Source organism: Clinocottus analis, unplaced genomic scaffold (assembly GCF_023055335.1).
Source record: "Clinocottus analis isolate CAN_PGR_092001 unplaced genomic scaffold, fCliAna1.0.p SCAF_4, whole genome shotgun sequence".
NCBI lineage: Eukaryota > Metazoa > Chordata > Actinopteri > Perciformes > Cottidae > Clinocottus > Clinocottus analis.
Window position 1 is genome coordinate 5969856 of NW_027176153.1, and position 13948 is coordinate 5983803.

At 40.0% G+C, this 13948-nt stretch overlaps 1 protein-coding gene across 4 annotated transcripts in view; it reads left to right on the forward strand.

The window, feature by feature from the left end:
- prkcz (protein kinase C, zeta) overlaps positions 1–13948 on the forward strand; it is a 150769-nt gene that overhangs the window by 115011 nt on the left and 21810 nt on the right. For all 4 annotated transcript variants that reach the window (XM_068596888.1, XM_068596889.1, XM_068596890.1 and 1 more), the window contains 2 exons: positions 1299–1378; positions 2814–2903. In XM_068596888.1, coding sequence (XP_068452989.1) covers positions 1299–1378; positions 2814–2903 — 170 coding nt within the window. The remainder of the gene's footprint in view (positions 1–1298; positions 1379–2813; positions 2904–13948) is intronic.

Below are 13948 nucleotides of genomic sequence, written 5' to 3' on the forward strand. Positions count from 1 at the left end.
ATTAATCATGAATTGCAGGATTAAAACACGTTTGTAAAGCACCTGTAACATTGTTCCTAACCATTTGTGCATACCAAAATAATTATATGTATAAATAAATGCATGAATAATTGCTTTATAAAGTCCTGAATACTTCATTTACAAATGGGGATCCATCATTCATAAAATGTAAAAACCCAATCATGAAATGCATAATAGTCGCGCTTATTAATCAAGAATAAAACATTTATAACTGTTTATGAATTGCATACTAATGAGTTGCTAATGAGTGTTCATATTGGAACAATGCTTTATGATTGATGAATTCAGTGTTTACTCATGCTTTACTAATGCTAAATAGTGTGTAGTTATTAATAAGTGCTACCTATTAATCTAGCAAATAGCGGCACGTTCTCACTACCAACTCGTCTAATATGGCAGCTTGGTCATTGGCCCCAATCAAGTTGGATCTTGTGAAAACGGAAGTTTATTTTGTAAAGACAGGACATGCATGTAACGAGTTGAAAATGCTAAGTCTAAAACTGATGCCAAAGAGCTTAAAGAGCGTCTTAGTTTAAAGCTTTGGGCCACAGACCAAGCTGCAGTATTTGGCACATTTGGTGAAGCAAGAATTTGCAAATAAAACATGATGACAAAGTTCTATAATCATGCTTTCCAGAATAATTGGGAAGCAACAAATTAGCATATGTAAAATTATGTTTAGTGTCCTTCACATTGCTCAATTCATTTTTTCAACTCAGGTTTTCTTTTTTTTTCAGCCATTGCTTTATCTGCCTTCTTCCTCACTCTCACAACCTCGACCAAGAAAGGTAGCCGTTCGAATACAACGTTATTATCCACCCGAATAAAATCACTAATTACTAATTCTTATGTTTTTTGTCTTCTCTTAGTCTGAAACAGTAGATGAAGGGGCGTGAGAACACACACTGATCACCTGACCTTGAGCTGTGATAAGAGGGGGGGGGAATCTCTGGTCACCTCTGCGTGATCTGTTAACGTGTGAGGCAGCACTCCATCTATTTATTTCAATAGTCGGGAGAAAAACATTTTCAAAGAATTTTTGTTCATCGCTCGTATGACATTGTTGAGCTGTGGGAGTCTCAAGGCTGTGTGTAGCCGATCAAAAGTGAGAAAAAAAGAACAAAACAGTGTCGTCTATCTCCTCCCTTCTTTTTACTCCCACTCAGCAGACTTGGTCACTAACAGGCAGGTTGGACTGTGAATCATCCGCCTCCTTACTCACGCTTGTCCTTTTCCTTCTCTTTGTGTGTCTGTCCTTCGTTTCTTTCCGTCAACAGTTATTCTTGAGAAGCCCATTCGCATCCCAAGGTCTCTGTCGGTGAAAGCTGCCAGCGTCCTCAAGGGCTTTCTCAACAAGGTGAGAGCACTCCATTCCCAATTCTCTCTCTCTCTCTCTCTCTCTCTTAAAATTAAGTATCCACAACTTTTATTAACTAATCCCACGGTTTAACACAAGCACATTTTTGCCTTCAGCCTGCATACTGCATGTCTTCCTTAGTCTTTTTTTAAAGCGACAGCGCTCTCCCTTTGAAAGGGTCAATACAATTAATTTCTTCCCTTCACAGTTAGTATTTTTTGTAGTAGTTTTGGGGAGACTCTCGCTCAGGGGGATGAGTGGTCGTCCCATAACCGCAAGGTAACCGGTTCGATCCCCAATCCCTCCACAGTTCACATGTCGAAGTGTGACTGAGCATGACACTTAACCCCTAGCTGCTCCTTAACCAAGGATAGGTCAAATGCAGAGAAGAATTAAAAAAACATAATTGTCAATCACACTGTAAGACGATTGCTGTTTTGCTTAGTCAGTATCTTAGTATTAATAAAGTGCACGCTTCTTGTTTCTTTTTTTAGTACTGTAGGTCTGTTATCAAACATGGGAATAATATAACTATGAATTAACTTAAACACACTTTTAAAGTAAACCATTCTATTCATTTTAGAGGGCTACACATACTGTGTGAGTGTTTTTTTATGTTTCAGCCACAAACCGATTTCTCAACTCGGGACAGTGTCCAGAGAATCCGGCCCAGACATTGTCTGGAATTTTCCTTTCACAAAAAACAGACACATTCTTACCTACTAGAAATATTCAAACTTTGTAGGTCTGGGTAAAGCGTGCAGGACATGACGCAAAAGCCACTTGCCATTCCTTGAATTTACGCTTCAACATTTACCAACAAAAGTTTCCAAATCTCTTCTTCTCTTCAGTTTTACTCTTCCAGTTTGTGTGTGTGGGTGTGTGGGTGTGTGTGTGCGTGGGTGTGATAAAATCTATTTTTGGCAAATTATTACAGAGCATTCCCATTTATTCTGTGCGTTTTGTGCATTTCAGCCCAAGGTTTCATGTTTTTTGTAACTAGGTTTTGTGTGTGTCTTCATGGCGAGCTTGGATGCACAAGGCTGCTTCTGTTCACGCAGGCAGCCTTTCACATGCATTTTACCTCTGGAAGGCATCACCAAAATTGTTCTGATGAAAAGAGCCCATTCCAAATTAAGCAGTTAAAGGGGGGTGACATGTACTCATGCACATGCAGGGCATGATGCAAACATGTGTGGCCAGCATTATTATTAATTGTCCACATTGCTTCGTTCTGTTAAGATCTAAATTTAATAAGAAAATGGTATCTTTTGACATAGTCCCCTCTGGACTTTATTAATGTCCACATAAAGTAGAATCCATCTCACAGTAAGCCTGCATTCATCTACATCTACATTCTAAAGAGTAATCTTGCATTGCATGAAATACATTGCCTCCTGTTTGTGTTCCTGACCAGCTGTCTTGGTCCCAACAGGATCCCAAGGAGCGTCTGGGATGCCAGGTCCAGACGGGCTTCACAGATATCAAGGCACACACATTTTTCCGCAGTATAGACTGGGACCAGGTAAGAGCAGACTAAGTGAGGAGAGAAACAAATAGCATGCTGTGATTAAGGATTCACAATCATTATACAAAATAAACACATTCCAATGTTCACAAAAGGAGTAGGGAGAAGCATACATTCTCAAAACATACAGATGACATAATTATAGTCTGCTTTGACAAAAACCTTTTGCTGCAAAATATGAGCCTTTAGTCCACCAGTGTGTCAGCACAAATCATAGCAAACATGACAAACTCATCATCTTCGGAAAAATAAAAAATAAAAATAAAAATATATATATATATATATATATATAAATTACGATTATGAAATTATATTTTATTTTAATAAGGAACCGTTTTATCTCATTGGGACTTGTTGGAAAAAGTTATTTACTGTTTGAATTCAAAGTACCTTTTCTGAAAATAAGAGAAGCATGTTTTTTCAAAACTAAAACTATGCTATCTCCTCATGCACAAAGTCGATTTAATTCATTTAATTTGCTAAAATGCCATAAAAAAAAGTTGTAATATTTCCGTAAGATTCTTCACATGAATAAGCTATTTTAAAGTTTCAATAAAACCTTCATAAGTACCCCTTACAACAGTGGATTTCAGTCAAATACGTCCCTGTAACCGTATGGGTCTGTGGGAATCAAATAAATCAATCTGAATCCTTTTCTCACACTTATTAGTACCGCCACATTTTGTTTTATATCTTGGCCATCCCGAGATCCTACGATCTTATTGGTCCTCTGAACTTCTGAAAGCATGTCAGACAGCACATGCGGAAGGAGGGGTAATGTTGATATCTGCCTTGTCATGGTGGGAGCAAGGATCAGCTTAGTAGGTCATTTTTCAATTTTTGAATTGAAAAACACGGCTGAATATGCTTCCTCACATGTCAATGCTTTGCTTGATTGTGATTAAAGATGTGTAGTATTAGTTTGTGGATTGATGTTAAGACACCGAACAATAATGCTTAAAAAACTTGGAGAGCAATCAAGGAGTTATTATTGAGGAATCTTGCTCAGACTCTTGACTTTTGGTCATATTCATGCTGAAAATAAGTTTAAACATATTTTGTAAAGGCAATTAGTTGCAGATTTGTTAGAGATCGAGGACAATAGGGTCTAGTATTTATATTGTGGTCATATGAGTTGTAGAACTAGAGGGTTGATCTGAAATGACTCCGGTGAACAAAAATAGCTCTTCAACTGTTGACTGTTGACCCGTTGCCCCGATAAACAGCATCTTGTATTTCAGCAATATTCTGTCTGAAATGTTAGCTAACCCATTTCTGTAGGGAAATAATGAATGAAAAGTAGAATTGGCAAAAAAAAAAACAGCTGGCCAAACCATTAAAAGAGAGGCAGCAGGTTGACGTGAGCTTTACTTTCAGTTGGCTATATGCACGAATAAGTGAATTATTATCAAACTATTTACAGCTCTCCTTAGCTCAGGGGTGTCCAAACCTTTTGCAAAAAGGGCCAAATTTGATAAACTAAAGATGCCTGGGGGCCAACAGTTCCTTCTGACATTTTTTTTAACCACCAAAGTTACATGAAAATACACACTTTCACTGTCACAATTACCAAATGACAATGTAACCAAATATAATATCATGTAACCAATTCTGCCTTTCATTAACTCAGATAACAATGAACAAACTGTATAGAATACCTTACATTTCTATGAGTTCAATAACATTGCTTCGTGAACATTTTAAACAGGAGTTTAAAGTTAACTTTAAAACAAGTGAATTATGCCTGTGTCTTTTACAAGATCTTTTAAGAAAAGCAATAGTTTGTGTGACGTTTTTCTCTGTGAATAGTGACATATGTTACCGTTCAAAACACTCTAACCCTAACATTTTATATTGTTCAAGGGACAGATAACTTGCTCTCCAGCTGATGCATTTAAATGTACAACACTATTTATTGTGATGGCTGCAAGTGTTTTAGCTTCAAGCAGCCAATTTACACAAATGAGCATTCCAATTTTCGCTCACCAGCCAGGTGCACCATCACTAATGATGACAGAAATTTTACTCCATGGTAGTGTTGCGACCCTGTACAGGCGTCCGTTGGGGTGGGGATGTGTCAGTCAGTGGCTTCTCACTCTCTCAGGCCAATCACACGAATAAATCTGTTTCTTTGGTTTTCCCTTTAATGGTGTGTTCACATCTAACGCATCAAGATCACATGTAAACTCAATGCACAGCTCGTCGAAGCTGCGTAGATGCATATTTTCCAGGGGGCAGCGCGTCAGACATGTAGAGGCAGCACAAACAGCCCATTGGTCACGGGGCGAACTCTGGTCGACGCGTGATTTGTAGATGCACAAATTGAAATTTCCAACTCCTGCAGCAAAAACGTGTGAGTCATAGTTGTGTCAGCCAATCAGCGTTGAGATGTTCCGCTCGTCACCGCTGTTCTGCCGGCGCTGAATCAAAGGCGCAATCCCAATTTCCACCCTTACGGACTCACGGACTTTGAGGCACGCTCCCGCGAAGTCCTTAAGGGTTTAGGGGGTGTCCCATTGTCACATGGTGGAGGGCCTGAGGGCTCTGTGGCAGACATTTTGAGCCCTTTATGAACCCTTTTCGTAAGTCAACATTAGATGCTGACTTTGCCTAAGGGAATTACCCATAATGCATTGCAACGCGAGGTTAAACATGCAGTTCCCAGTGGAAGAATGGAGAAGTAAAAAAAGAAGGCAAACAAAGAGGCACGTGGGCATTTAGCCCGCTAAAATACCTTAACGACATTATGGAACATAAAAACATATGAATTAGAGGAACGCAAGCAGAATATATATATATACATATAGATAGATAAATAGATAGATAGATAGATATATCAAACATTTTATTTTGACAAAAACGAGTGAATAAATAATATAAAATGACTTCTCATCTTCTGAGGAAGACATTCAAACCAGTGAATAAAAAGAATAAAATAAATACATAATTGTACACAATACTTTTTCATGTAGTCACCTGATGTTGCAGCAAAGTGCTCTCCCATTCATGTTCACATTAGCTCAAGCCCTCACAGACTCTCACACTCAAACAGTTAGCAGCTGACGTCAGTGAGTCCCTGAGGGTTCAGGGTTTGAGGGTTTAGGGTGGAGATTGAGATTTGGCCAAACTGCTGCCGGGCGCCCGGAAGGAGCGCTGATAGCGGCTGTTGTGGGACTACGGATACTATAATGAACCCAGACACGATGGAGTTTGATGTTCCAACGTTTTTGTGACTTCCACAACAAGTCTAAAGAAGTCTAGTGGTTATTTCATCCATAGTCCATAACGGAAAAGATCGCAATTTTCAATGAGAAAAGCGGCTGAGATAAGCCACGCCCCCTTTGTAGCATCGCGATTAGTGTTGCTGCTTTTGGTGTGAACACAATTTTTCTCGCCGCGCGTTAAAAAAAATGTCGGTGCGCATCATGATTTTTTTTGACGAGCTCAGTGTGAACACACCATTAGGCTTTTTAGGCCAAGCAGGTCCTCTGTCACGTTCATGTTGTCATCAACTTTTTTAAAAAAAAATCACTAGTTGTGCAGTGTCCGATGCATCGTGCTTTTATCGCAGGCTAATGAGAAATAATCAAAAGCCGCTCCCCTGTCCGCCAGTTACCCCTGAATATCTGATGATATGTCCTCAACTCTCCGTGCCACGGTGTTGCGTTCCAGGCACACATTCATAAATTCTAGCTTCTTCTCGGGGCAAATGTTCTTCTCCACTCTTTTCATGACAGTCTTTGATAAACACACCTTCAGTAAAAGGTTTGCCAAGGTTAGCAATTACCATGGCCACTTCGGAGCTGGCTTTTTGTTGTTTTCGTTTGACTCACTGGCTCTCGTTAAGAATCGTTGTTGCTTCACTTTTTCAGCGCGCTCACTCCCTGTTAGCTTGTCGTACATTGTAGCATGTTTAGACTCGTAGTGTCTCTCTACGTTGAAATCCTTAAACAAGGCACCCGTCTCTTTACAAATTAGACAAACACAATTGCCTCGATTTTCATTGAAGAAGTATTGTAATTCCCACCGCTCCTGAAAGCGGCGGCCCTCACTGTCAACTTTTCTCTTTTTTTTTGCCATCGCCATGGCAGAAATTTTTCGAGAACGGTTCGCACAGATGCAGAGCCAGATGACATCAGAATGGTGCAGTCACCGTGTGGTTAAAGAAGGAATCTTTAACTTTTTATGAATTATTTATTCTGACAGAGCTGGCGGGCCATAAATATAACATAAGATCGAAGCTGTGGGCCGTGATTGACCCGCAGGCCTGACTTTGGACACCTCTGCCTTAGCTGTTTGAAATGTCAGCTAACCATTTCTGTAAGGAAAATAATGATTGAAAAGTAAAACCGTCAAAACAGTTTGGCCAAACCATTAAGGAGGCTGGAATGAGCTTAACAGTTGGCTATCTGCACGAATAAGTGAATTATTATCAACCCATCTACAGCTCCCCTTAGCTGTTTGCAAAATGATTCGTATGTGTTGATGGGATCCCACATAGTTAGCAATATTTTAGTGAATCCAGCTCATTATTAGTCTGTTGTAATAGTCTGGTAAACAAACCTGATTTTCTCAAATACAAGCAATTATTTCAATCCCCTGAGAGTGATTGTTTGAAGGTTTTAAAAAGTTTACTGTGTTCATTGTGTGGCTTTATATATATATATATATATATATATATATATATATATATATATATATATATATATATCCATCCATTTTCCGCCGCTTATCCGGGGTCGGGTCGCGGTGGCAGCACCGACCCAGGCTTCCCTCTCACCCGCAATATTTTCCAGCTCGTTCTGGGGGACCCCGAGACGTTCCCAGGCCAGCCGGGAGATATAATCCCTCCAGCATGTCTTGGGTCTTCCCCGGGGCCTCTTCCCAGTTGGACGTGCCTGGAAAACCTCTAATGGGCGGCGTCGAGGAGGCATCAGGATTAGATGCCGAACCACCTTAGCTGACTCCTTTCGATACGAAGGAGTAGCGGCTCAACTCCAAGCTCCCTCCTGATGTCCGAGCTCCTTACCCTATCTCTAAGGCTGAGCCCGGCCACCCTACGAGGAAGCTCATTTTGGCCGCTTTTATCCGCGACCTTGTTCTTTCGGTCATGACCCAGAGTTCGTGACTATAGGTGAGGGTTGGAACGTAGACCGACCAGTAAATGGAGAGCTTCGCCTTCCGACTCAGCTCCCTCTTCACCAAGACGGACCGGTACAGCGCCTGTTTTACTGCTGCAGCGCACCGATCCGCCTGTCGATCTCCCGCTCCACCTTACCCTCACTCGTGAACAACACCCCGAGGTACTTGAACTCCTTCGCTTGGGGCAGGCATGTTGTCCCCACCGCTAACTCTAATCCCTGCCGCTTCACACTCGGCTGCAAAACGCCCCAGCGAATGCTGGAGGTCACGGTCCGAGGAAGCAAACAGGACCTCGGATTCAAAAGGAGCAGTGCGGATTCCGTCGCGGTCGTGGAACAGTGGACCAGCTCTTTACCCTTGCGGGACTACTGGAGGGGTCTCGGGAGTTTGCCCAACCAGTCTACATGTGCTTTGTGGACTTGGAGAAGGCTTTCGACCGGGTCCCTCGGGGGGTTTTGTGGGGGGTGCTGCGGGAGTATGGGGTGCCGGATCCGTTGGCACGGGCTATCCAGTCTCTGTACGCCTGCAGTAGGAGTTGTGTCCGTATCCTCGGTATTACAGTTTTTTCCGATTGCTAAACGACAGTGGGCACAACTGGAGTCACATGTGCAAAACTCTGACTACAGTCTGCACAGCAGCAGTTCATGGGGACCAAACTCTAGTTCTTTTTTCATTGCTTAAACACAGTTTTCAAAACTCTGCACACTTATCCCATGACTTTAACCACAACCTACACAACACTGTGGATTTACAGCACTTTGTTCAAACGCTAACACACTGCTGTCAAAACTGTGAACCACACATTCAAAACGGAATAGATTTCAGCCTTGTGCCTTTCAAACACTGCTGATTGCAATTTCAGCTGAAAGGCTAAGCAGGTGTCTTGTTTTAGATTTGTTAGTGAACACACACACACATAAATATATTTAGATATATAGATATATATATATATATATATATATATATATATATATATATCTATATCTATATGTCTATATATATATCTATATATAGATATAGATATATATAGATATAGATATATATCTAGATATAAATATATCTAGATATATATTTATATCTAGATATATATTTATCTAGATATAGATATCTATAAGAATGTCACTTTTCTTTGAAGAAAATATTACTTTGTATGAAGTTACTAAAATTATTCAAACTGTAAAGATGAAAAGTTTGTATTTTCTGTATTGGTGTTTGATGCTAGTGTTTTTACTCTCAGTGTGTTCTGAGTGACAGTGTGTGTGTTATCTCAGTGAGGGTTGTGCATAGTGTTTGACTGCACTGAGCATGTTTTGAGCCATGTGTTAAGAGTTGTGTTGCTTGGAATAAGTTTTGCAGGTGATGTGAACTGTTTAGCTCAGGTGACTGTTGGTAGTGCACACTGTAGTTAGAGTTTTGCACATGTGACTCCAGTTGTGCCCACTGTCGTTTAGCAATCGAAAAAAACTGTAAGTCATGATGCTGCAAAAGTATCAGTTCTAAATTAACCAAACCAAGTGGAAAACGTTGAGTTTACTAACTCATTGAGTCCTTTATACCAGAGGAAGCCAAGTATAGGATTCAGCTTTAACCTAGGGATGTACTGTATTAGCAGCCATTTTATAATGTAACATGTTATAGTATTATTCATACACATTATTCCCCTAAATCCTAGAGCTTGCATGTGTGATGACCTGAAGTACAACACCCTGAAAGACAAAGGAGGAAATAATGGGGTTACAACTCCCAGAATATTATCACTTAGTTCAAACAGATAAACTGTGAGGTGGAAGGTGACACGTATTCCACTTAGCATATAGCTCATCATTGGTGGGATCAGCGTGCATGTTGCTTCCTGACAGACAGCTGCCGACAGCAGATCTGGGGTTTCGCTCAACTAATGTTACAACAAAGAGAGCGTAAACACTTCACGCCCACATTCAATATGAATCAGCTCTGAGAACAGGGTACAGCTGTCATCTCACATTTCCATTCCCTTGTCTGACTTGATAATATGGATCTACTGTATATATCAAGAATAGCACACAGAGAACACCCTTCTGTGATGGTTTGAACAGGCAGAGAAGTGAGGTGGAGTGTGTGTGTTTGTGTGTGTGTGTGTGTGTGTGTGTGTCTGCGTGTGCGCGTGTGTGCATGTAATAAAAAATGGATGATATAGTTAGACATTGTGTGTAGACTGCTGCTCGGTACAGTGAAGTGCCTTCCTCCTGTGTGGAGCAACAAAAGTGAATTCCTAATCACATATATTCACAACTAAAAGCTGAGCACTGGTGTGTGTGTGTGTGTGTGTGTGTGTGTGTGTGTGTGTGTGTGTGTGTGTGTGTGTGTGTGTGTGTGTGTGTGTGTGTGTGTGTGTGTGTGTGTGTGTGTGGGAGAGAGAGAGAAAAAGAGAGGTTACAGTTGCGTGATTGATGGCGTAGCCCTGACGCACAACCTCATCTGAAGCGGACATGAAAGAAGAATTGAAGCCATGCAATGTTAAGGATCTGCATATTGTCGATTTTCACCAGCGGGGCTGGGCAATGTACACCTATGACATACATGAACAATGTTGAGGTGATTATGATGTGACGGAGTTGTGATGGCCGGTGTAACTTAAGATTGTAACTGGATTGTATCAACGGGCCTCCATTTATACAGATAGATTTAAGAAAAAAAGTCTCAATTTTTCTCTTTTCTTCTTCTGAAACTACATGCACGATGTGTGCAGGACCAGGGCTGGACATTATGGTCCAACATTTTATCATTAAACACTTTTTATATTTAACTGATGTCAATAGTAAAGGGATTTATTAATAATAATAAAGCTCAATTTAAAGTTTTTAAGAGTATTCCCTTTAAAAAAGAACCCTTAAAGAAGGTTAATTGTGGTTTAAAATAGTTGATTAACACAACTAATATGGCCTTATGTTTAGCATGGACTATAAACACGACTAATAAAGAATATGTAGCCAAAATAACTGATGTGGTTCCCATCACATTGAACGCGTTGTTTCAAACGATGAGGAGTCATTGACTGCCAATTAAAATGAACCTGTTTGGTTAAATCTGATGCCCCAGCTGACCAAACCCACTCAGCTTCGGGGACAAAGGCCAAAAGCGTTCACACGTCAAGCTCAAAATGTTAACGTTTATTATGTCTCCCAGACAACTTCAACAATTTATTTGCTGTGATATAATCCGGATACAACGCACAACTGAGCAGACGTGTGGAGCAAGGCTCCGTCGAAAATGAATATACTTTACTAACTAAATCAAGCTATTTGTGACCTAAAACATTACACAATGTCGAGAAACCGAGGGAAAGGTCGCCCTCCTAAAGACGACAAAAAGACACGGAAAGGGTAGCTACCACTCAACTAACTCGAGGAGACAAGCAGCAATGAGAACCAGATTCTAGCGGCCATACAGTCCATGAGGGACGACTTTTCCACTAAACTACCTAAAGTCATCTCCTCCAACCAAGAGAAAAACGAAGCTCAAGGGGCATTTTCTGAAAGATTCACAGAAGCAGAAACTCACTTTAGCACTGGGGAAGACAAGATCACTTCACGAGCAATACAAGCCAACACTATGTGGGAAAGAGTGAACAAACTCACCTCACGGATGGAAGAGATGGAAAATCTACAACATCGCTCCAATCTAAGACTGGTTGAATTACTTGAGAGAGCGAAGTCCGGAGATGCGCGTACATTTTTAACCACATGGCTGCACAAGGCCCTCGACATCGAAGCAAGAGAACAACAACAACAATCGGTAATCGTTGAGCAAGCCTACAGGCTGTGGAGAACACCATTGCAGACCCAGAATCAGCAGGGTCCAGACAAAACCCGACCACGGACTCTTCTGGTGAAATTTCTGACCTACCAAAACAGAGAATGAGTTATGAAAGCAGTACGTATGAAAGATGTAATCAATACTGACGGTGGCCGCGTCATGTTCTTCCCGGTTTTCTTAGCTCAGGTCCAAAGAAAGAGGAAACTTTTTGACAGAGCGAAACAGAACCTGCGCCAAATGTATATGGTGTATGGATTTTTGTTCTCAGCAAAACTGTGAATTCTACATGATGAAACTTGGCACTACTTCACTTCTCCATCCCAAGCTGAAGAATTCATCCGAAAAATTAAGAAGGGAAACAACAGCGATCATCACCTGAAAAGTAATGATTATCAGAAAACTTCGGCAGAATGGTGAGACGATCTATTCATTGTTGAATGTGAAATTCTGAGAGTCTGTTGTGGTAAAATGTAACTGATGGCAAGTTAGGATTGTTATTGAGATGTACTAGGGTGACCAGACGTCCGGATTTCGGCCGGACAGTCCGGATTTTCAATGCCCTGTCTGGCGTCTGGCGCAGCATCAAGCCAGACGCGTATTTGTCCTCTTTTTTGGAGCCGCGACTGCGCCAGCATTTCTGAGATTGGACTGGAAAGTTGATGTTGTCATCTTCATAAATAGAACATCTTTGATGTGACACATCGAGTCTTGGCCAATCAGCGTTAAGATGTCTCCAGCGGCCGTTTCTCAATATGCGATCTTCTCTGTACTTGATAAGAAAACTCACTACTGAAAGTTGACGTTCTCTGAATACTACTGTTGAATCACAAAATGTCATTTTAGGATGTTTTCAGGCGAGAAATTAGTTGTTCAAGCATCAAATCTGTGGTCGGTTTGTCAAGAATCAGCCGACTTAAACACTACGGAAAGTGCTGCATGACATTGGAAAGCTTTGCTTAGCGTTCAGAATCCATTGGAATTGCATTTAGTTTGTATATTACTTTCTGTCGCTGGCGACAGGTTTGGTACTAAGGGTTAACCTATGATATAAGGTTAGAACAGCGGGGAATTTTATTATTATTTATGTAATATGTATATGTATATATACACATGCATATATATATATATATATATATATATATATATATATACACACATATATGTAGATATGTAATATAATGTATGTGTATATGTGTAATATATATATATGTATATATATATATATATATATATATGTGCATATATATATATATATGTGCATATATATATATATATATGTGCATATATATATATATGTATATATATATATATATATCTGTGTGTGTGTATATATATATATATGTATATATATATATATATGTATATATATGTATATATGTATATATATATATATATATATATATATATATATGTATATATATAATTTATTTTGGAATATTTTGTTACAATCGTGTAGTCTATTGTTTCCCCTTATTCTTTTTTTTGGAGGTCCTTTTTGATATATCTACCTGAGTTGCCTATATGTGCCTTTTTTGTTTTTGTGCTTCGGGTTTGTTATGTGCCTTGTTTTGTTTTGCTCTGTCTTGTTCTGTCCTCCTGTGTTTGTGTAATAGAGAAAAAACAACAATACAATTATTTGTTAAAAAAATTGCTGTGATATTCTCACAGCTGCCTCACAGTCTATGTGCAAGTCTCCCTTTAAAAATAATTTGCACTTTGTTGAGTTGGGTTTTAGTATTACACTTTATGTCCAACTGTTTTATCTTTATTTATATCAGAACAGCTGCTTAATGTATGAGTGTCCTCTAATAAGGGGACACTCATACATTAAGCAGCTACATTAAACAGCAGTCCCCAACCTTTTTTGAGCCACGGACCGGTTTCGTGTCAGACAATATTTTCAGGGACTGGCTTTCACAGTGTGGGCAATACATATGACGCAACAAATATGACATAATAAATATGACATAATAAATATGATGTAATAAAATGATACGACCGAACTTACCATTCATTACGCCGAATTAGTGGGAGCCCTGAGCTGGATTCTCTGATAGGAGCCGGGTCAGGGTGATGGGAGACAATTGATGTGTGTACTTTATATC